Here is a 25,042-nt window from a genome sequence, read left to right on the forward strand (position 1 = left end):
ATAGGAGATGTACTTTAGTCAGATTGTCTAGCCAGTAGCCATAGCATTTTTTTTCACTAAATACCAAATATAATCAACTAAATGTTGACCTTCTTAACATATTGATAATAATGGTTTATTCAGTATTTCTAGTATGTTAGTATAGGAATCAAACAAAAATAAAGAAAAAAATACAAAATTTATTATAATATGTCTATATTAAGTCGAGGATTGGGGGTGCTGAACACACTGTCAATTGGGGAAGTTAACTGACTGGCTTAACGGTACCTGCTTAGTTTAGGTGACCGCTAAGGCATGATTGACTGTATAAGAGTTCGGATATGGTTTCTGTCGATTTTAATCTTCCTACTGGCCTTGTCTGGTATTACATGTGCTTGAAAATACAGCTCTCTGATTGGTCATTTAGAATTCGTAACCGAAACGCGGTCCAGTGGTAACACTTGTCTGATTACGTAACCAGGGGTCGTGAGTTCCCTCTCCTTCAGCTAAAATAGTAACACTGGGATTACCTTTTTTGAATATATGGAATTTTCATGAAGCAGGGAAGGTTCTGTCTGTATCTTGTGCTATCTTTCCTCTAAAAGTTACCGTTACCGTGAGTCTTCTGAGAGGAGAGGCGTTTAACCGACGTACGGTGTAGAATTCTTCTTACGAGGAAGCCATCTAACTGGCTTACGGAAGTTCGGTGAATCTACCCGGTACCTAGGGGCCCGCTCTAGCCTTACACGCTCGGCTAATTTGGATGGCTTATTTTATGATCTGATATTTTTTTATAGTTGCCATCCTTCTAATGGAAATCCATCTGACGGGATAGTGACAGTCAAAAGTTATCACGCTGTCCCGTCATATCATATTATTTGGACTAGAGCCCGCCCATGTCTGAAATTATGCCCGGATATGCACCTTTGGGTCTTCCTGCGCCCCACCATTAATTTTAGCGGGAGAAATCACCATGTGACCTAAACTGTGTCAATTGTGTCGCTGAGAATCTACCCAATCCCAGATTCACTCCGCCAAGACCTCTTTTGAGGAGGGTGTTACTGTTACACTTTTTTTTTCTTTCAATCTCGTTTGTAATAGGTCTACATGTCAAAATACTTAGTAGTTATTAAGAAACTAGAATTGTGTCTATAGGACACGGATGCCCACACATACTACGCCATCTTTTGGTACAAACCATCTTCACATGAAGGATGTTCGACGAAAGGTTTGAAGCAAATTGTATACAGATATTAGGTTGTGAATCTGAACAACTTTAAATCCATTCCTTCAAAAAGTGTATGAGGAGTTGAACACACCATTTCTTCAATATGGCCTATTTCGTGAAATTAAAAAGGGCCATAATTCTAGGTGGGGGGGGAGAAAAAAGTTCATTATTTATGGTCATTTTCACACCAAGGTCCTTCATCTGTTAATCTTTCAGTAGTGCTTGTTTAAGGAGTTGGACACACAGGAATTTTCGGCATACGACAAAATATGGAGTGGAGTCATACACTGGAGTCTGGAGTGAGATTTTGTAGTAACCTTGGAGTGAAAAATTGGAGTGAGATTTAAGAATCAAAATAAAATATTTTGTTGTTTTTTCATATCAGATATAGTGATTATAATTATGATGAAAGTCATAAAGAAGGCGAGTGGTGGAAAGAGGATGTTGTTGGAAATGGCGCAGCTACTGATAATGGTGGACTTTGATGGTAATGATGACAGCTTTTGCTGCGTTATTTGGTGAGGATGTGAGAATGTTTATGTAAAGTATGCTGATATTAGCTTTGTCAATATATTTTATAATGCTGATAATAAAAATGTTGCTGATAATCTCAATAACACTGATGATGATGATGATGATGTTTTTTATTTTGTTGAATTGAGAAAGGGAGGGAAAATAACGATATATGTATTTATGCAACTTCTTTATGATGATTTTGTTTAGATTTTTTTGTTGTTGTTGTTGTTGTTGCTGCTGCCAATGATGATGATGATAACAGTGATGATGATTATAATTTTGATGATGATGATGATGTTGTTGTTGTTAGCGACGATGATGTTTTCATGATATTGTTGTCAGTGAAATAAGAATGGCATGTATTTGGTAATGATGATGATTTATATTGTTGTTATTGATGAAAATTATTTATGTTTCTGATAATAAAAGTGTTATTGAAACATTTGTTTTGAAGTGATACTTTAACTAAATGTAATAACTGTATATTAAGTTACTGTTTAAATCATCATCGTTATTAAGATCAGCATCAGAAAAATCCTCATGGTCCTTTTGGCAATGTTGAACTGGAAAACTCATGATAGGAACTCTTTAATTTTTTGAATTTCTCAACAAAAATCACTCATGAAAACATTAATTGTGTTTACATCATACATCAAACACACTGCAAGTCATAGCATACTTCTACTGAATTATGTCAGGGGACTTTTTATCACCATTCTAATTACATGTTTCAGATGTCACACCTGCAAGTTTTTTTTTTTTTCTGTAGTGTGTGCTTTATAAAATTAATTCACTGTGTACTCTGTGTTTTGACACATCGATATGTCACAGAAATTTTAATACCATTATTCTAATTGATGTCATCATCATTATCATCGTCATCTTCACCACCATCACCACAACCATCACAACTATCATCATCTACAAATTTTATCATCGCCACCACCACCATAACGGCAATCATCATCATTACAAGCACAATCGTTACCAGCACCACCAAGATCATCATCACTACGGCGTCATCAACAACATTATCATCTTCACCAGCACCAACATCATCGACAATCCTGTCATCATCATCATCATTACCGGCATCAATATCATCATCACAATCACTACTGTCATCACCATTTGTCATTACAATTATCATGATATATAGAGTTACTGTTGTTTTTGTTGATGACCATGATGAACAGTTTTGGTAGGAAGATAACGATTTGTTGTTGTTATTGTTAAATTGTTGTTGATGATGACTATAGTGATGGAAGTGTTTGTATTGTTGTTAAAGTTTTAGTTTTATATAAGAAAACTACAGTTCGGTAAATACAACCCGCTGAATTTACTCCTTTTCGCTACTTTCAATTTCTCTTTTCGAGACATTAAATTCTTTCGCCGTCATATTTTTTTTGTTACCTAGCATGCGACAGGAATATGCCGATATCGATAGAATGCAATGTGATACATACTGAAACGCTGAAGAGTAAAAGTAAACGCGTTGCTATTCAGAAAAGGCACTAGGAAAGGAAAAAGGATTAGTACTATTTATATTTGGACTACTTGTGATAGACCTGCGGAGGAGTACATTTGATTTGGTTGTGATCAGCCTATAGCGAAACTATCAAAGGGCCATACCTGCGGTTAAAATAGTCACAGCAAAAATGTCTTCCTTTTGTGGTCATCTACACATCATGCTTGTTCATCTGTGAAAGTTTGAAGCAAATCGGCCAATGCGTGCGGTGCGTGCGGTGAGGAGTTAGACACACAAGATTTCGGGTTACACTCTTCCACACGTTTATACTACATATTAACATATTATCAGTGTATTTTCAGACAGATCAGTGTTACAGATTAGATTTCGGACGTACATATGGACAGCTGCAACGCTATTTGCACTCACCCCTCCCCCCGCAAAAAAGGGGCAATGGATAGTGAACCGTCACTGGTGCAGCAGACCTGAGGTCTAATGCGCTTTTTTATTATATATAAATTATATTTGGATATATATATATACGTATATCAAAATTGAAATTCGAACTTGTGGCTTTCTGAAAGCTGCCGGTCCATAGTAATTAACTGTAATTAAATTGCAAATAGGGGTGGGGGTGCAGGCCATGATAAGAGCGCCTCCTCGTGGTGTGACCTGGATGTGACATAATGAATCTTAAGTTCGAATTTCAATTTTGATAGATATATGCCTCAGGGTGAGAAAAAAGTGCATCCAGACCGGGACTCGAACCCGGGGCTTCGGAATACCGTTCCAATGCTCTACCGACTGAGCTACCCGGCCGCCTACACACCTTCTCCCTGCTTTTCAGAGAGTCACTAGCCTTTATGCTCGCCGCACGAGTCCGTCAGACATCCTCGTCGCCATTAAAGTAAACCCTGGGAGAGAAAATACCAAGATCCCTACTGGGGCTAGAACCCCGGACCTCGTGATCCGTGGGCGGACACTAACCACGCCGCTAGAGTTAGCCCAACAGCAAAGCTGTTGAAAGTGGCCTATAAACCTACTATAACTACAGATATTTGGCAGGGGCGGATAGGGGTGGGGAGTGGGGGACTTGACCTCCAATATTCTGTGTTTTTTGTTTCTACATATACCTGTTTGACAGTGGCTAGTGGACCGTCACCGGTGCAGCAGACCCGTGTCTCCGTTTCCGGACAGCGTGATAACTTTGACTGTCTCTGTCACCGTCACGTCCAAACTTATTCTGCATATTTCTGTTAGGAAATCCCAATGAAATCCGTTGGAAACGTTTTCTGGTACATGTGCAAGGTATTTGTAATATAATAAATTTATGTTGACATTAAATCATAAACTTGCCTCGCTGACATTTTATGGGCAACTAAAGGATAGTAAAACTCACCATGGGCGTCCAAAAAGTAATGTATGTAATTTTCTTTACAAATCAATGTCCTGCTATTCAAATTGCCGTACGAAAGGGTAAGTCTGTAAATGCCAAGTTTTACAAAGGCAAGGTCCTTCATAAATTAAAGAAATATTTTGCAAACTGTCGACCAGCAAATGGTCTCCGTAGTGTCAGGTTGTTCCGTGACATTATGCTTCGTCACACAAAGCGGCCATTGTACGCGAATATCTGAAACAGGAAAAGACTGTCGAGCTTCCCTCACTCTCCTTATTCGCCAGATCCTGCCCCTTGTGACTTTTTCCTATTTCCGAGGCTCAAAAAACACCTTGCTGGAAGAAAATATCAAACGCGCAAAAATCTCGGTTCGGCTATTTTCCAGTGTATACCTCGAAAAGATTATGAAAACGCCTTAAAAATTGGATTAAGGATAACATGGTGTAATAGCCATATTTCATATCTTGTAACTGGATGGTAATATTTAAATGAAATTTGGCCACTTTAAAGACATTTAAAATTAAAAACGTTTCACCGAGAGATTTTTCGAATGTTGTTGGAGTTAACATTGATGCCTATGGGAAATATATAATTTCTTTGATTATGAGAATCTAAGCTTGAGTTTCGAGAAAATTTTGTGGTAGCAAGCTGCATTATATGATTCTGATACATATATAGAAAGGAAATCTAAAATTAACCGTATGGAAAAGGAGAAAATTATTATTTTTTAATTTGCGCGTTTTATATGAGAAATGTACGATTGAATTGGATTAGTGCACTTTCCCGTTCATGACCATGGTTCTTATAGAATACCTGGGGGGGGGTGGGGGGGGGGGTGTATAACATGTACATAGGCATTTTCTTTCTGGTTTGGTGCCAGTGCCTTGGAGTAGTCATCCTAAAAGACTGAAACTTTGTATATCACATAGTTGCGAGTATTTTGAAGGATTAAGATATTTTGGCATTGTTTGTTAAGCACTTTTGAAAATTGCCATGGCCTAGTTGCATTCATATTTGAACATCCCTCGTAATTGTATGGTACTTAGTATATTATCGTATACCAGTAACAACCCCAAATATAGGTGTGGGAAAACCAGTCTGTAACCAAAAATAGAGATTATTGGTGTGGGAAAGCCCAGAGTGTGTTACCAAAAATAGAAAATGTAGTACGTAAACCCTGGCTTCCTGTTATTAAGGTGAGCTATATAATGTGTTTTATTTTGATAAAATCACTTAGACTTGTGAACTGTTTGAAATCAGATGAAATATTTTTGAAATTTTCTGTTGGATTAGATCTATTAGTTTGGTTACAATAAGGCAATGCCAGTTTGGATTGTACTGACTTTTGGGTTTATGATGGTGTGCTTTGGGATAGGAAGTAGGTCTAAATATAATAATTTAATAGATTTGAAAATTGAAGATTTGGATTTATTAAAACTTTACCACAAAGCAGGCTGTTTACCTGATTACTGAAATAAGAACTAGATCTAAGTAATCCAGCTTATTTGTTTTGGTTATAGATCTACTGGTTAGAAAATTGATAAATACTATAGGCCTCGACTTTACAATTACAACTATAATCTTATGACCCATCCTTGCAAAATCCAAGCCGATTACAAAATCCCAGATCTATGTTCCTTTTATTTGATACCTCCACCGTTTTGTTTTGTTTATTTGTAATCAAACGAAATCTTAAACGTTTGTTTATGTTAAAATGAAATGAGTGATGTTTTTGCATGCGCTATTTATATAATTCTGACAGCTCATGCATATTCAATGAAAGTAGTCTGGCAACACACAATACAAAAGGTACAATACGGAATATTTTTCTGCCTGGTCATATTTACTTGTGAAATACAATTTTTTGACAGAATATTTATATAGGTGTATAATAAAAAGATTTATATGTGAATACAAATTATCGAAAAAAAAAAAAAAAGAAACAAAAAAAAAAAAATACTGTAACAGACAAAAATGGACAGGAAAAACAAAAATAAAATGACCTGAATAAATCTCCACAAGGACTCCGACAAAATTATTTGATCATTTACTGCTGGCATTACAGTTTATCTGACTGAGCTGTTTTCCCGCCATATACAAAATGAAGAAAAAACTGACGTATAATCATTTACTTATCGAATTGTTTTATCAGTTATCATGAAATGCACACATCCTCGCATTTGATCGGGTATCTAATGTTAAACAATACAATTTTCTTATGTACTTTGTCAATTAAGCATGCGAAGGGAGTCAACATTTTCCATTACAACCTTTAACATACAAAAATGTTTTATTCAGAGAAGACTCTGTTAGAAAATATTATATAGCAGTAACTGTTGCCAATCTACAAACAACGATAAACTAAAGAAACATTGAAAATCTGGTTAGAATACAGGAAATGGTTGATACAGACAAGACCTTTTATTAAAATATGTAAATATTAATCCTGAAAAAAATTCCAATGCAGGTACCATACCATCAGATGGAAAAGAAGGCAGGGATTTCTTCTACAATGAAGCTCAAGGACGTAGACAATCTTGTTCAGAGTTCTGTGATTTACCCTCCGACTACCCTATCTCCTGCAAAAACTGGTGTTATGGTAGGTATTACATATTTGTTGCTATATTATGTTGTCACTGGCTGTTTTGTAGTTGACAGATGAACTTCATAACCATTTACTTCACCTAGAAACTTATTACAATACATTTTACTGTTTAATGCACTTCCGTGACATCTTTTTATTCAAGGAGGTTATATAACCCAATAGTTGATACAGTCAAACCTGTATTAAGCAGCCAACGAAAGGATCAATGCTGTTAAGGCAGGTTCAGTTGTATCATCTTTCTGATTGACCTATTCAAATTAGTGATATCAACTATTAGTGTCCTGATTCTAAAAAGTGAGATCACCTTTTCAAGTAGGGGATAAAACTTTTACAACACTAATAGGTAGTGTCCCCTTTCTGAAGAGGTGAGTCAGAAAACATTTGTTTATGGAAGATGGTAAAGGGCATCAGCAACTATTTATTGAATTATTGTGATATCACCTATTCCTATTGTATTGGCTAAGGCCTTGCTGAACCACTGACTTTCAGATCTTGTATGCCATATTCTAGACATTATGTAATCTGACAGAACATTGGTTTAATTGCAAAGTTCCTGTGTTCAAAAGACGAAGTTAAACGGCTTTTGATACAATAATCAAATCAAACCATTTATTTATTTCCAGATTATAAACCGAAAAACAGGACTCGTGAAGTTTCCAGTGTAATGCCGCAAAGCCAGGCTCCAGCTGAGAACAATCAAGACCTACCTTATACACAACATATTAACTTTATTGCACTGATTGTGACAGGTGTGTGCATCATCTCTCTAGTGATCACAGGGTTTGCATTACGCAAGTGTATTAGTAGAAGGTTACAGCCATTTGTAGAAAGACTTCATGAAATGTTTTGTGAACACTTAACAGATGCTCATCAGACAAGTGAACAGCCCTCGGAGCAGTCGGAGCAATTGATCTCACCCCAGTCAGGACCCCAAAATGTATGCTCCCGACAAGGATCACAGCCAGTTGATAGATGTTTGCAAGCACCTGATAACTCTTGAATATCATAATAATGTTACGGTTGCATTGTCCAGGGTAATCTATTAAGTACAAATTAGTAAAACTAGCTTGACCGGTAAATGTGCATGAAATCTGGTGGAATAAATAGTGCCATTAATATATTAATTTACGAACTGCCCTGGTCATGCATAATACTATATTTAAACTTTTAGCAAGTTAAGATCATGCTGTATATAACCATCTATCCATGGAAAGTGATCTTTAGACATGTTTTTGCTTATGGCTGACCAAACATATGCATTGCAATGTCAGACTGGTCTTGGGGAAACCAAAATGTCAGACTGGTCTTGGGGAAACCAAAATGTCAGACCAGTCTAGGGAAACCAAAATGTCAGACTCGTCTTGGGAAACCGGAACTATAAGGCAAAGTCAGACTGGTCTTGGGAAACCAAAACTGTAAGGCAAGGCGAGACTGGTCTTGGGAAACCAAAACTGTAAGGAAATCAGGCCAGCTGATATTGTGTTATACTTTATGTAAGAAAGCATGAATGAATTTTTTGCTTCTGGAAATTTATATTACGTGAGCTTAACTTCTTGTTTTTGCATGTAAATAAAAAATAGCATTTATGAAATACATGTGCATGTGCTTACAGAATAGACATTTGTAATGATATCAGCTGTTGTTGATAATGTGTTGTTGATAATGCGTTGTTGATAATGTGTTTGTATCTGCTTATGCTGAAACATATCACCTGAGGTTCCATTTCTACTCAAATGCAATATTTTATTTGTGCATGTTTGTGTGATTGCCTGTATCTGTAGCTTTGTTCATTACATTTTTCATTAAGTACAATGCTTCTAAATGTTCAGCTGAAACAGCAAATGAAATCATCCTCCATCCAATGAGGATAAACTTAGAATTGACAGCAATAATGTAATAATTGTTCAGTAAGAACAGACTCATATATGTGATGTCTATAAAAATAGGTACCATCTCTAAATGTTCCGCGCCATGAGAAAATCAACATAGTGGCTTTGCGACCAGCATGGAATCAGACCAGCCTGCGCATCCACGCAGTCTGGTCAGGATCCATGCTGTTCGCTTTCAAAGCCTATTGCAATTAGAGAAACAGTTAGCGAAGAGCAGGGATCCTGACCAGACTGCGCAGATGCGGTGGCTGGTCTGGATCCATGCTGGTCGCAAAGCCACTATGTTGGTTTTCTCATGGTGTGGCTCAAATGTTCATTTTTTAAGTTGTATATCCCATAAGTCTTTCAATCAGATTTATTTGTTTTGCTCATTTTCAAATAAATTATATTATAGAGTGCATTAAATCTGTGATTGTGATCATTTAGTTATCACTGCTTAAACTGTTGATGTTTATTCATTTCCATTAAAAAATATGTTTAAACTGTTTTATTGTTGTTTTTTCTGAAAACAGAATTGTTGTGACAGACCGTATGCAATGGTGTTATGAATCAGTCTGATTTGCATCACCTGTTCAGAATTGTTGGGATTACACAGTTGGTCAGGTCTGCTGCTCAACCATGTTGCGCTTGGTTTGATTCCTGAATCCCCTTAACCCCTTACCCTGCTAAATTTCTAAAATGACTTGTCTGTCTTCCAGTTTGGACAGTACCATTAACTATTAAAAGGAGTGCTTACCAAAAAGATACTTACTGCATGAAAGGCGAACAGTCCAGATCATGATCAGACTGCATGGATGTGCAGACTGATCATGAACTACACTGGTCGCAAAGGCAGCATCAGTCGTGTCCAGCATGATATGGGTGAAATAGCCCTCACGAAATAACTTTCTGACATTATGCTGGCAACCCATTGACAACAAAATGATAACACACTAATTTTGCATGACAATACTGACAATAAGCTGGCAACAATATGGAAAAACACTGACTACAAAAAATTGGATTCTGGTAATACACTGGTGCTATTTCCAGTGTTGTGTCAGCAACTGATTATAGAATGGAAAGCCTCTGGAAACAAAATGGCAAAAATATAGAGATCTGGTAATACACTGACACTAATGTCAGTGTGTTGCTAGCAACTGACTACAGAATGGACATACACTGGAAATAAGAAGGAAATACTGGCTATAAATGTGCACTAATGTCATTGTATTACCAGCAACTCTTTATAGAATGAATGTGCACTGAAAAAACAATGGCAAGAACTCATTGAAAACTGTTACAGCTATTAACTTACATATTCACTTATATTAAAAAACTACCATGTTTCAGACAATACACTGGTTTTAATTGACGCTTGGCCTTAGTGGCATTACAGAAACATGCAGATACTGACAAAACTCTGGTTGTACACTGGTAATATAATAATCTGTACAATTCAGACTTTAAGAAAGCCAAGATTGTAATTTTCACTATGTGTTATTTGTAGGTCTTGCAGGTCTTTCTTTTTTGTTGTTTATAATTATTTGTACCTGCAGTATGCATTTTTTCTCATTGAAATGCTGTAGAAAGGAATAATTTAGTGTAGTTGGTGCTTTTTGATCTGTATTTTGATAGTAAATGTCAATAGTTTTACGAAGACATAACTGTCATCAGTTTTCACAATTTTGATATCATAAATAAAAGTAGGTACTGTAACTCACATTTTTTAGGTTATTTCGTCACTTTTGAAAACACTACTGACATGAAAAGACAAGGCCCCCTGAATTTGAAATCTGGAACCTTATTATGTAAAACTTCTGCTTCTCAGATACGTACAGCAATAAAAAGAATCATTGAATAGGAATGAGCTAATGGCAATACACAGGCAACATACAACAGCTGATAATAAACAACCAATACACTAGCACTAGGAGGGATTTCAGACAAACCAGTGTCAAGTCAGTGTATTTCAAGATTGATGTCAGATTTACCTTTCTAGTATCAAACTGACAAAAACTGGTATCTAGTTTCCGATGTAAAACTGACAAAAACAGGGTAACAAACTGACAATATCTTGGTTACTACCATTGTATTGTCAGTGTATTACCATATGACATTTAGACTATTACCAAAATTGTTCAGTTATTGTCAGATATCTGACATCACTCTGAAAATACAATGACATTATACTGGTTTGTCCAAAATCCCTCCTATTGCTATTGGTCGTTTATTATCAGCTGTTCTGTGTTGTCAGTTAATTTCATACTTTCTTCAGATAAATGCCAGTTTTGCAGTCTTTCTACTGTCATATGACTGTGTCTTAAATTGCGTTAATAAAGTGTACTAATATCAAAAATATTTCATTCATGCACGATTTAAGAGTGTTTTGCTTAACAGTGTGTTTTTAGTTAGTTGCCAGTTTAATGCCAGATTATTGTATGCTGTTACCAAATCTGGTATTACACTGATAATAAAACTCAATACACACTGTGATAACTGGTGATAACAGAACAACAAGCTGGCAATAAGTTCGAAAAAAACCCTGATAATACACTGGGAATACAATGGTAAAACACTGTCAAAAAACTGGATTTAAACTGACAATGTACATAATTTTGGTAAGGGAATGTCTATTCGTTAGCTTTGTGGAATATGGTGTCAGTAAGAAATCTTCCCTCACTTTTACTATATTCATGTACTATAGTAGTATTACAAATATGATGCGATAGAGACCATGCATTTCAGCATTATATCCACAACCTATTTTGATATTAGCAGGTTTTACCATAGTGCTATTGACCTGGGTTTGATTCTAGGTGTAACAGTCTAGCTTTTCCCCCAGTTAGTTTTTTTCTCGGGTAAAATCAACTGTTTGGTTTCCCAACACCCTTAATCCTGTACACAAACGGGGAAAAATCAGTGGTCAGATTTACTCGTTGTCTGTGCCCAAAACATCTAGATGGGGGAAAAAGAGCAAACTAGTGGTTTGTTTGGAGGGAGGAAAAAACAACCATGAATCAATTTATCGATTTGTTGTTGTAAGGCATGTCAGCATTGGCCAAGTTAGTCTGAAATCTGTCTCTGATTTAAAATGATCCTCCCTGTAATTTCAGTGAAATCCAACAAGCAGTTCTGAAGGAGCTGTCACAACAAATTTCATTTACTACAAAAATTGAAGGGTAATGATTCTAGAAAAATATCATTTAACCAGAAAATACTGATTAAATATTTCTTTGGCTGAAATAGTTTCAGGCAAGCCCTGTAACAGAAATGTGCATATTTATGCAGAAACTGAGTGAAAAATTTTATACGTAGCATTGGAACACAATTTCCACCTCTTTCCCACTGCCTCAAATTTTTTTTTTAAAAAGGGATGTTGCGGTATGCGGACACTTGTGAATGGAAATCTGCGGACATTTGTATGTAGAATAGTATGAATATATTCAAACATCTGTATGTTACTTTTGTTATAATGATGGACAGAGAGACAGACAAGAGAAAAGGAATGCTCAGATGAATTTCAAAATTTTATAATTGCTAAAAACATAATATTAAATATGGAAATTACTTAGAAGGATACTTTACAGGTACAATACAACCTGATCTAAATGCCTTCTATTTTACACAACATTTCAAATGCAGGACAAATTTCAAATCTGTGACTGACATTTAAGCGTCATTTTCTACACATTTTACTGAATATTTCACCCAGCCTTTATCAATCACGCTTCGAGTCTGTATGATTCTTAGTTCTGAAAAATCACTAGATTTCAGAATAGTGTTGAAACACACTGATTAAGGTTGTGAAAGACCCAAGGCGTCCTATTGTGATATTGTTTCAGGCATAAGCAGGTACTTGTGTAGAAGCTAAGCACCAACCTTCTGTAAGCCAGCTGGATGACATCCTCACTTTTAAAAATTCTACTACCCAAACTAGGTTTGAACCCACATCAGGGCAAGTGATTCAAAGTCATTGCCCTTGACCACTCTGATAAAGGTGCCTCTGGATGGGAAGAGGGTTGGGAGAGAATGAAACACAATATCCAGCTTTTCATCTTGGTATTATCATACAGCAAAGGTAACAAATAGGTTAACACCTAAAACCAGACTTCTTTTCTCATGAAAATAATTTTCATTCACTATTTCTTCCCTGGGTCATTATTCTCACCTTCCCCCACCATGATTTCTTTAAACATGTATCCATGAACTACTTGCAATTGGATAATTGTAATGTTTCACTCTTCTACCAGGCTGGTACAACCTACCAAAAATTTCATAATAAGAAAAGGCTTTTCCACTTTAAGATTTATTCAGCCTTACCATTGGATTTTAACATGGTTCAACAGAAGAATGGAGTTCAATAATCACAAACAAATATGAATCCAAAAGATCACAAGCATATGAATAAGATAAATAACAAAGAGAAAGCAAACAAATGTTTTGAACATTTTCCTTTTCCAGAGTGTCACCAAAGAGTATGTCTACTGTTGTATAACAGTAAACTTAACTTAGATGTACCTGTAACATTACTGCCTTCCTCCTTATACCCCAGTCACACATACGGCACGGATAGCTACGTCTAGCCATGGATAGAAACGTACTGATCCGCACCTGAGCCGTACCCTAGAGTAGTAATCTGTATCAATCCGTACCAATCCATACGGCTCAAATACAGATCAATACGGATTACTACGTTTCTATCCGTGGCTAGACGTAGCTATCCGTGCCATATGTGTGACTGGGGTATAAAACATTAACATACCCTAACCTCTCATAGGAATAACAGTACATAACATATTTGCCCTCATGACCCTGTTAAAATAACATCTATGAATGATCATTTCAGTTTCATTCATTTTTGTGAACAATGTGAGAAGCCACAAGCATCAATTACCAAAATAAATCAAGGTTTAGTAGTTTATATCTGGGTATAAACACATGGGCATGTTTAAAGTGTGAGGAAGTCAAAGCCTCAATGCATTCTTTAAACATGTAAACAACAATGTATTTCATACCAACACTGATATTACTATAGCTTATATTTACAAATTTGTTTTTGCCTTCTTTCATATTGATTTTATTGATCTAATTTTGCATTTTTTGAAGTTGTAGATGTTTGAAACAAAGGAATCATCAATTTACAAATGTGTTTTTGCCTTCTTTCACATTGATTTTATTGATCTAATTTTGCATTTTTTGAAGTTGTAGATGTTTGAAACAAAGGAATCATCAATTTACAAATGTGTTTTTGCCTTCTTTCACATTGATTTTATTGATCTAATTTTGCATTTTTTGAAGTTGTAGATGTTTGAACCAAAGGAATCATTAATTACTGCTGCAAAAGCAAAACATTTTCACATATCATCACTTTGCATGCTCTTCGTAAGCAATGTTTGAGTAAATGTATGTATCTCAAGACGACATGTCTGTAAAAACTGGTAGCCAATGCTGTGACCTCAGGAATGTCCCATTTGTGTATGATGTCACTGCCTTCATTGTAGATTCATTAGAAATTGTGAACACTTGGGTCATGCAGGTTTATTGTTACAAAGGCAAAAGCTTGTATACAAGCATGTATCCTTATCCGCATTACGTCAGTAGATAAAATCAGCCCTTAGCAACTTGTATAAGGCTCTTGATTATATCTCAAAATAAAAGTGATCAAAATATCATCCAATTTAAAGAAGCTGTAACTAACTATACTATCTTAACAAAAAAAAATCTTAAATTAATTTTAATTTGCATAAACATAAACATAATTTCTGCCTCCTGCATTACAGAAGAAAGAACAAAACAGGTGAGAAGACTATCGACTATTATGGAAAAGACATGATTCAGAGACTTTATAACTACAACTGAAGTTACTTTATTGGTCACCTGTATTAACCCTTACCCTGCTAAATTTCTATAATGAGCTTGTCCATATTTCGATTTTGGACAGTACCATTAACTGTTAATAGGGGTGCTTACCAAAAATATACTCATTGAATGGCGAATAGAGTAACTTCGGGAAAATTCGACAGTCGTGTATATTCGAAACATTGAATTAATATCCACGTGGAAAAACCCATAATGTCCTTGAATAATTTTTCTTAAGTAATTTATATGACGTCATATTTATATATGACATCATGAGAACATTTTGATCACACAGGCATTCTTTCTTTTTCCGATACGCGCATCGGGTAACTTCGACATTCAAATTCATTTTGAACGAAAATCGTAGTTACAGTTTTCTGTAAGAATGGTCAGCGGAGCTAAGGTATGTAAAACTATTCTTACAATTGCATTTTGACTTTACTTAACCGAAATACAAACAGAAATATATTTGATGTTGATATTTAGAAACAAATAATATTCCCCGGTTTCCAAGCATGACCTTGGCTAGGGGTGACGAATTTGTACGACAAAATATAACATTGTTGTGCAAATTCGACATCATATCAAAATTATTCGATTATATCGTCTTTAAAGGATATTTACGGCATACAAATGGTTTAAGTGTGTTTTTTAACCATATCCACGCTTTCCTAATTTTGTCCACGCAGATTCTTAAAGTATGTTAACCTAAGCTGACGTCGCTAATTACGTCACTGATTTGTGCATTAAAAAAGCACCTGTGCATTTAATTAGCGTGCACATATTTACATCTGGGACCAGTACGAATTTATGACAATTAATTATCAATAGACAATCAAAATTCGTGCAAAGTAAAATATATTGAACAGGATATAATAAGAACATATCATCGTTATTTAAAACAATCATAGCCGAGTAACCCACAGGTTTCGGTAACAAATACGCCTTATTTGAGATTAAAATGTCCAGACAAATTCGTGCGAAGTGTTGCAGAGCTCTTACTCTCCATCAAAACTTGCCCCCACCGTTCAGATGGTAGAACATGGTACCATTGTCAAAAAAGAAGGCAGCAGCGAATAAATAAATAAACATAATTAATGAGGCTATATTATATTGTTTCCCGAAACAATTAGCCGGCGTTTGTATAATCTGCTGGACAATTAATAAAGATTATTTTTTTGTTTTACTTTTTATAGCTTGATCGAGTTATGAAATCTGAAAAAATAGAGCCTACTCGTCAGCATAAAAACTGTTGTGTTATGTCTGTTGCGACATTTGCTGTTTTTAATGTAGCTATATAAAAAAGATAAATGTTCAACTTGTATATTTTTTAAAACTCCACCAGGGTGCCGAATTTGCCCGAAAGATGTCGAACTTACACGACAACAACAATCAGAATAATATCCATCCTATTGACGATGTAGATGCAAACACTGGGCAGCGTTTTATACTGAAGACGCAGAAAAGGTCTACTTTCGTTTTCATGAAATGTTCGCACCGATCATTCTGAACCGAAAATTGCTTCACCGTTTTTATGCTTAAGGTGTCGAATATACCCGAAGTTACTCTAGTGCTAAATTTCTAAAATGAGCTTGTCCATCTTTCAATTTGGACAATACCATTAACAGTTAAAAGGGGTGCTTACCAAAAATATACTGACTGAATGGGGAAACAGTGCTAAATTTCTAAAATGAGCTTGTCCATCTTTCAATTTGGACAGTACCATAAACTGTTAAAAAGGGGTGCTTACTAAAAATATACTGACTGAATGGGAAACAGTGCGGATCTTGATCAAACTTCATGGATGTGCAAGCTGATCATGATCTGCACTGGTTATAAAGGCAGAATCAATCGTGTTTAGCATGCATCTGTCTTAAGCAGCCAGAAAGCAAACTTTACAAACTGAAATTTGAGCCGTGCCATGAGAAAACCAACGTAGTGGGTTTGCGACCAGCATGGATCCAGACCAGCCTGCGCATCTGCACAGTCTGGTCAAGATCCATACTGTTCACTTTCAAAGCCTATTGCAATTAGAGAAACTGTTAGCGAACAGCATGGATCCTGACCAGACTGCGCGGATGCGCAGGCTGGTCTGGATCCATGCTGGTCGCAAACCCACTATGTTGGTTTTCTCATGGCGCGGCTCATTTTGTTTTTAATCGAACCTGACTTAGTGTGACTGTATATAAAGTCATTGCAACATGTTTAATCAAAGATCTCTAAACTGCTTAACTGCTTAACTACTTCCATATCGCCTTACTTCTTGAAAGCTATTAACCTTTAGCCTGCCAGCAGCAAGTGATTCTGCCTTTGCGACCAGTGCAGACCATGATCAGCCTGCACCGTGCAGGCTGATCATGGTCTGCACTGTTCGCTATTCAGTCAGTAAGTTTTCAGAGAACACCCCTTTGATAAACAATGGCAATGCCCAATTGAATAATGGACCAATCCATTTTAGAAATTAAGCAGGGTGAAGGTTAACGATAAACAGAAGTTACAATATTGCACAATATATTTATCACCTCATTTACATACAACCCAACAGTGTTTCCCCTCCATTTCTTTTGAAACTCATCCTTTACTAATTCAATCAATCTAATAAACTATTCTTTTTGTAATAGCAAAAAAATACATGGTGATTTTGATCTCAACGGTGGTAAGAGGTTTTAAACATTAGCTGTAAGCTTCCGTAATTTACGTACACATTTACATAGAAGAACGTTGCAGGCAAAAACTACACCGAGATTTTATTAGCAATAAAACCAATGTACATTTAGTTGTTTTACTAAAGAAAACGAACAGGAGATGACAAAATACTGTTGGAGAATATGCAAAAAAAGATAATGACAAATATTCCTTCTGAAGTGGAGAAATGTGAATGAAATAAACATTTAAAGATGATGAAGAACAAATATTTACAACATAATAAAACACTGCAGAAAAAAAATATGTGTAGACATATTTTCTAAACTCTTGTTGTGTTAAACAACTAAACAACCTTTTTCTTCAAAATGACATATCATTATAGCAAAAGGAAAGAATAAAAAACTATAAAATGTATATCAATTAATCCATAGACATTTCCTTTTTCCTCCTGTCTCCTTCCATGATTATGAGGAAGAAAAGGACTGATTTATCAAAATGTGAAGTTTTACTGTTGGAAAAAAAAACTGAATTCAAGATATTGCAATCATTAGCATTTCTAAATAAATACTAGTACATGCTTTAAACTTTCATCCAAAAATATGGCCACCCTTTCACACTGTCGTGCTTTTTGAACAGCAATTTTGTCTATCACAAGTATTGTTTCAATCACTATAAGAATAATAAATAGAAAATATACATGCATCTGAGCTGTGCCATGAGTAAACCAACACAGTGAATTTGAAACCAGCATGGATCCATACCAGCCTGCGCATCCATGCAATCTGGGTTTCTCTAATTACAATAGGCTTTGAAAGCAAACAGCAGTAATCCAGACTCGACTGCGCGGATGCAAATGCACTATGTTGGTTTTCTCATGGCGTGGTGCATCTATATTCTATAAAATAATAAATAGTGCAAAGAACTTGAACAACAAAAAACAAAAAGTTAATAGTATACAATTGTTTCCAAGACTATCTGTTTGAAAGACAAAATGACAATATCAATTTTCACCATGTGTTAGAAGTCTTTTATAACTTTTACAAAACTGACTAATTTTTTCAAATATCTATTACCACATAGATGCTTTAAAGGCTTGTGACAAAGATGAAATGTGTTTCTGAAACACCTGACACAGAGCAAAATTCTATACAAAATAAAATTCCCTACCTGGGAAGAAATGTTGATAATGTAAGCTAACTGACATGTATAATAATGCATTTATGCATGCAAATAACTCCATGCTAATTAGCATAACTTGTCTCTGATCGACTTTCTGATAAAACTGATTTTCCAACACAGAAAGAAAGATAAAGATCGACAGACTGAATTCCAAGGCCAAAACATTTCCAAGGATGACTGCTGGTATTGTTATGTATATACATTTAAGAACAAAAATCTGTTATGTATATACATAAAAGAACAAAAATCTGTTATGTATGTACATATAGAAACAAGAGCTGTCACAGGAGACAGCGCGCTCAACTATTTCGATGCTGGATAGTGAAACTGGGCACATCTGAGGAAACTAGAGCTGTCAATGGAGTGTTTAATGACTCCAATTGTGGCTGAAGATATTACACAACAGCCTGAGTCTGTGTCAAAAATATCAACTTAAAGTAATAAGACAGGTAAAAATAAAATGTATCAAAACACTATATAAGTACACCCTAAGCAAAAAGGGGCATAATTCATTAAATATTGGTGCCAGAGTTATGCACCTTGTGTCATATGGTGTGGGTGATGATGTTGAACAACTATTTTAAGTCTGAATCAAATCCATTCAGTAATAACAGAGACAGAGTGAAAGTGCATCAACACTTTAACCTAAAATTCTAAGTAAAAAGGGGAAATAATTCATGAAAGATTGGTCCCAGAGTTATGCACCTTGTGTCATATGATAAGGGTAATGATGTTGAACAACTGTTTAAGTTTGAATCAGATCCATTCAGTAATAACAGAGTGAAAGTGCATAAAACTTTAACCTGAAATTCTAAGTAAAAAGGGGAATAATTCATGTAAAATTGTGCCAGAGTTATGCATCTTGTGTCATATGATGTGGTGATGATGCTGAACAACTATTTTAAGTTTGATTCAAATCCATTCAGTAATAACAGAGGTAGAGTGAAAGTGCACCAAAACTTTAACCTGAAATTCTAAGTAAAAAGGGGGCATAATTCATGAAAAAATGGTGCCAGAGTTATGCACCTTGTGTGATATGATGTGGGTGATGATGATGAACAACTATTTTAAGTTTGACTCAAATCCATTCAGTAATAACAGAGATAGAGTGAAAGTGCATCAAAACTTTAACCTGAAAATCTAAGTGAAAAGGGGGGATAATTCATGAAATATTGGTGCCAGAGTTATGGCCCTTATGTCAGATGATGTGGATGATGATCAGGAATAAGTATTTCAAGTTTGAATCAAATCCATCAAGTAATTACAGAGATAAGTTGAAAAAAGAGAAAGTGCACCAAAACTTTAACCAAGGTGGGGACGCGGAAAGACGCCGACGCCGATGCCGGGGCGAGCAGGATAGCTCTCCTTATACTTCGTATAGTCGAGCTAACAAAAATCAATAACAAGTATAAAGCATAATTTGGGTTTTATATTAACAATATAAGAATTTATTATGATCTTAACAAATTAAAACAAAGTATTTCAACAGAGCTTTTACAAACTGTAACCATGGTTACAGTAGCAAATACAACAGCAGCTTTTCTTCTTTTTCTTTCACAACACAACAAATATATAATTCATTTGAATACAGCCAGTTATTTCAGACGACTTCACAAAAAATCTACTAGGCAACTGCAGTCTTATAGAATTAATATTTTTTCATAGAATCAGGTCATGTTCACTTATATACATGATTTTTTTCAAGACATAAAATTCACTCTTATCAACTGAAATAGTATTTAGACAATGGTTCAGTTATAAAAGTTCTGACCTCTAACATCTGACTGGCTGGTTCTAAAAGCAACCTTTAAACTGACCAATCCTAGACTGGCCTCCAAATGCTGACATACTTTAGAAAGGTGCCAAGTAATGTTTTTTGTCGTTATGTTGTTCCATACAACAAGAGCAAAACATTCAATGAAAGAAGTTTATGAACTATTGGTCCAAAACTGTGGAATGAACTGCCATTAGCATGACGCAGAAAAGTGAATAACTTGATACATTTAAACAAAATCTTAATAACTGTGTTTCAAAGAATTTATGGTATTGTTTTAAATTTTCTGATAATAGTGTTAGCAGGTGTTAGTTTTTAATTTTTTGTGAGTTTTTACATTAATTTCATCATTTATATATCAAGGCTTGTTACATTAAATGTACAATGCATTGAATATACCACTGTATATGTATAGAAGATTAATTAAATTATTCAGTTTCAGTTTCACTATATAATCAAATTATGACACTTCTGCATGGTTTACATGCCATTGTATATATAACTATATATATGACAAAAATAATCATCAGCAAGCCTTTATTCGCATCTCTATATTCAAGAGCCAAACTAATCTGCTGAAATAACTAGCTGTAACACAATTACTACTCTAAATTTATATATGTATTTCTCATTAAAATACTCTCTCCGGTTTTGTTCAAGATAAAATAATAATTATATCTATTCCTCCCAATTAGAAACATTCAGTTATGTCCCTTGGGAGTACTTTCTGGTTGCTAGCTCCCCTTGAAGAGCTCTCCTAGTTGGAGGAAAGTTGAATACGTTCTTCCTCCTCTGGGCCTTTGGGACGCTTGTACTCAGGTCTTGTTACAACATAGAACACAACGACAGCCAGCATAATGATCGACAACCCTAGACAGTTGATGACCACACCTTCAGAGGGAAGCATGGAATATTTGCTGAAATGATAAATCAACAATAGGTCTTATGTCTAGTTAAGTCAGGACAATTTTTCATACTGCATTTATGCTAAAAAGCTGAGCATAACAAAATGTGATTATAATTAAATATTTTTGCTACACATATTTAAGCTTTCTTATAAATATTAGAAACAATATTTTTAAGTTTTAAGAAAGCCAAGATAGTGCGTTTGCAGCCATCATGGATCCAGACCAGCCTGCACATCTGCGCAGTCTGGTCAGGATCCATGCTGTTCGCTTTCAAAGCCTATTGCAATTTGAGAAACTGTTAGCGAACAGCATGGATCCTGACCAGGCTGTGCGGATACGCAGGCTGGTCTGGATCCATGCTGGTCACAAAGCCACTATGTTGGTTTTCTCATGGCGCAGCTCATTTCTCTGCTTAATAGGCAATGGCAATAATGATACTTTATACATCTTTCTTTCTTTTCTGTAAACAATATATCTTGACTGTGCAAACAACCTTTGCAAACCCAGCTGATTAGAAATCATGTTTGCTCCTCAAGGTTACCTCCCCTTTAATGGAGTTTATCAACACTATTTGCAGTTACTTAGTAATGTTGTAAGTCATTCTTAGCAAGACTCAGCAATTTTCTCAGATAAGCTGTAATTTTCAAGATGGTAAGGCTGAAGCTAACACTGTATCTACCTTTAGGAAAACCCTTTTGGTAGGCAAGACTTACCTGCATGTTCACCAAACAAACCAAATAGACATAATAGGATCTGTCTCCATGTAACCCTGAAACCTCTAGTGTATGAGAATGGTCATGAAATAAGTACTTTAAATAAAGACAAAATGTACAAAATGTAAAATGATCAAATACTACAGTACAAAGAATATAAAACAAAACTCACAAGCCTGCAGCAAACATCAGGATAAATGCCTTTTCTGTGATCCCAGTGAGTGCAGCAGCACAAGCCAAACCAAACACAGCCAAGCCCCAGAACACATGGTGTGGCATATACAAGGTTCGCCCAGCAAACCCAAGTTTTGGAAAGAAGAAGGCTATGAAGCCACAAACCCACTGAAAAAGATAAATCAATTCATTTTACACACGAGTCTAGTTAGAATTTGTATTCTCAACTGTGATAAATAAAATGTTAAACCCTTCTCATGCTGGACATGACTGATTCTGCCTTTGCGACCACAGCAGATCATGATCAGCCTGCACATCTTTGCAGTCTGATCATGATCTGCACTGTTCGCCATTCAGTCAGTATCTTTTTGTTATGCACCCCTTTTAACAGTTAATGGTACTGTCCAAATTGAAAGATGGAAATTTTAAAGTTCATTTAGGAAATTTAGCAGGGTAATGGTTAAAGTTTTGTATACTTTCAGGACTGAACTTACTGAAACACTTGCTCAATAAAAAACAATATGATTGCATAATACAATTTTATTTACTTGCTCAAAAGCTAGCATAATATGGCATTTAATCAATTAATATTCTTGGAGGACAAATTTTCAAACATTTGGTGGAAATTGCGGAAGTGTCAATCCTTGAAACTGAATCCTAATGAACATGGAAAATTCCTTAATAAATTGTTTGTCTGTTTCCAGTTTAACTCTATTTTCAACAGTATTTCAGTTATGTAACGGTGGGTAGTTAACTTAACCAGTGTTCCTGGATTCTGTACCAGTACAAACCTGTTCTCCACAAGTAACTGCCAACTTCTCCACATGAATCAGCAGTGAAGGACAAATGATTTGAGACACAATCCGTGTATCTGCACTCTCCCTATTGAGCTAAGCGGATGGGCCCCTTAATAAACTGAAATCTCTATAAATTCTTTTGGCCAAATCCATCCAATCTTATTCCAACAAAATTAAAAATTGCATATCAATTTTGTAAATTTGTTCAATAAATTCAGTACTAAAACCATCCTCATGTGATATCCTCTATTGTGTTTTTATGACACACAATTATAATGACTGTATTTATACACTAGTTATCATTTATTACTCTCTATAGCATACTGTATCAATGGTACACTAAAATTTCATCCACGGTTGGTCAAATTTGCATGAATTATACATTATCATTAAATATCACATCATTGTTGCAGTACAAGAACCTTAAAAACCGCTGATACGAAACTGATAAAAGCTGTGTTGCAGTGTACATCAAAAACCTTCTGCCATTTTTGTATTAATCCAAAAATTGACATTGTACACATTCCATCATTTATTTGCACATCTGCTTTTTGCAGATTCTATTTACTTCAAAAGTTGAAAATATCAATCCATGTATTATAGTTTGCTAGTTATAAAGTCAATGACTTGGAGGCAGTGAAAAGTTTTTTGTCAGTGTCAATTGGCCTGGGTCAAATTCACAAATGGAAATTTATAGACTGAAGTGCATTTCTGCACTTTACAATACTAACTCTTACCCTGCTAAATTTCTATAATGGACTTGTCTATCTTTTAATTTGTTCAGTACCATTAACTTTTAAAAGGGGTGTTTACCAAAAAGATACTGAGTGAATGGCGAACAGTGCAGATCATGATCAGACTGCATGGATGTGCAGGCTGATCATACTCTACACTGGTCGCAAAGGCAGAATCAATCATGCCCAGCATGATAAGGGTTAATCATGCCCAGCATGATAAGGGTTAATATATGCTGGAAGTCTGGTGTTTGTGGAAAGTACTGGGTTTCAGTTATTGAGCAAAAATAAGTCAATGTAGTCTCAACCTTAAAATTATGATACAGTGACTTCAAGATGTGAATAAAATTATCCTTTCACTGAGTTAGTTAAAGCTGGGCTGACATTTTGACAGAGGCCTAAGGAAAATTGAAATAATGAAAAATGATACAGATTGCACATACTTTTGAGCTTACTTTTCAGATTTTACAGGGTTATTTGACTAAAAATACAAAGGACAGTTGGTGTTATCATGATTTGCAAGGAATTTTCTAATACTGATCTGAAAATTGGACATAGAGTATTTTTTGTCACTGACAAATTCTGACATACCAATAATGCCTCCAAGATAAGCATACTTCAGTGTTATATGACTGTTTGAGAGACACATTGCTACTCTGAAATACCAATGTGCATTTAAATGAGTTTTTATCAGAATGACCATACTCAGACATATCTTCAAAATTGTTTTCCTTCCGTGATCTAAATTTAGATGTTGTCCAAGTATCTGATTTATCTTGTGACAACTTAATCATCAGGCTATTTCTGTACCAATTAACGAATGAGGACGTTTTGACTAATTCCCAATGCTAATCCTTACCTGCAAGCCAAACATAACCACAGTGATGATCCCGATCCAGCTATGCAGACTGTACAGGTTGGGTATCGGGGCTGGTTTCCCGTCCTTCATCTTCAGGTTGTGGGAGTCAAACACAGCCTTCAAGGCCACTGAGGCAAATATCAGTGCCCCTAAATGTATGGCCCCATGCACCAGTTTGATATAAAGCTTGTTTATATTTCTGAACACACGGTATGCAAGGATGGCTGAAAATACAGATAGAAAAAAGTTATTTAAGCAAATTATATTTTTCACCTTTATTTAAAAAAGTATCAATCATGCCTTTCAGAAAATGGTCACACTGGCAGTCAAAATGTA

The 25,042-nt window shown here is 35.5% G+C and overlaps 2 protein-coding genes across 5 annotated transcripts in view; one reads left to right on the plus strand and one right to left on the minus strand.

The window, feature by feature from the left end:
- Positions 1–5,824: 5,824 nt before the first annotated feature.
- On the plus strand, positions 5,825–9,108 carry LOC128546550 (uncharacterized). The gene is made up of 3 exons (XM_053517278.1): positions 5,825–5,965; positions 7,055–7,186; positions 7,816–9,108. The coding sequence occupies exons 1-3, from the start codon at positions 5,908–5,910 to the stop codon at positions 8,190–8,192; spliced, it is 567 nt and encodes a 188-aa protein (XP_053373253.1). The 5' UTR covers positions 5,825–5,907; the 3' UTR covers positions 8,193–9,108.
- Positions 9,109–17,657: 8,549 nt separating this feature from the next.
- The window catches only part of LOC123531426 (transmembrane ascorbate-dependent reductase CYB561-like), a 29,883-nt gene continuing 22,498 nt past the window's right edge, over positions 17,658–25,042 (minus strand). For all 4 annotated transcript variants that reach the window (XM_045312378.2, XM_053517279.1, XM_045312374.2 and 1 more), the window contains 3 exons: positions 24,707–24,930; positions 22,315–22,484; positions 17,658–21,438 (listed from right to left, as the gene is read on the minus strand). In XM_045312378.2, coding sequence (XP_045168313.2) covers positions 21,279–21,438; positions 22,315–22,484; positions 24,707–24,930 — 554 coding nt within the window. In that variant the 3' untranslated portion in view covers positions 17,658–21,278. The remainder of the gene's footprint in view (positions 21,439–22,314; positions 22,485–24,706; positions 24,931–25,042) is intronic.

Source organism: Mercenaria mercenaria, chromosome 11 (genome assembly GCF_021730395.1).
Source record: "Mercenaria mercenaria strain notata chromosome 11, MADL_Memer_1, whole genome shotgun sequence".
Classification (NCBI taxonomy): Eukaryota; Metazoa; Mollusca; class Bivalvia; order Venerida; family Veneridae; genus Mercenaria; species Mercenaria mercenaria.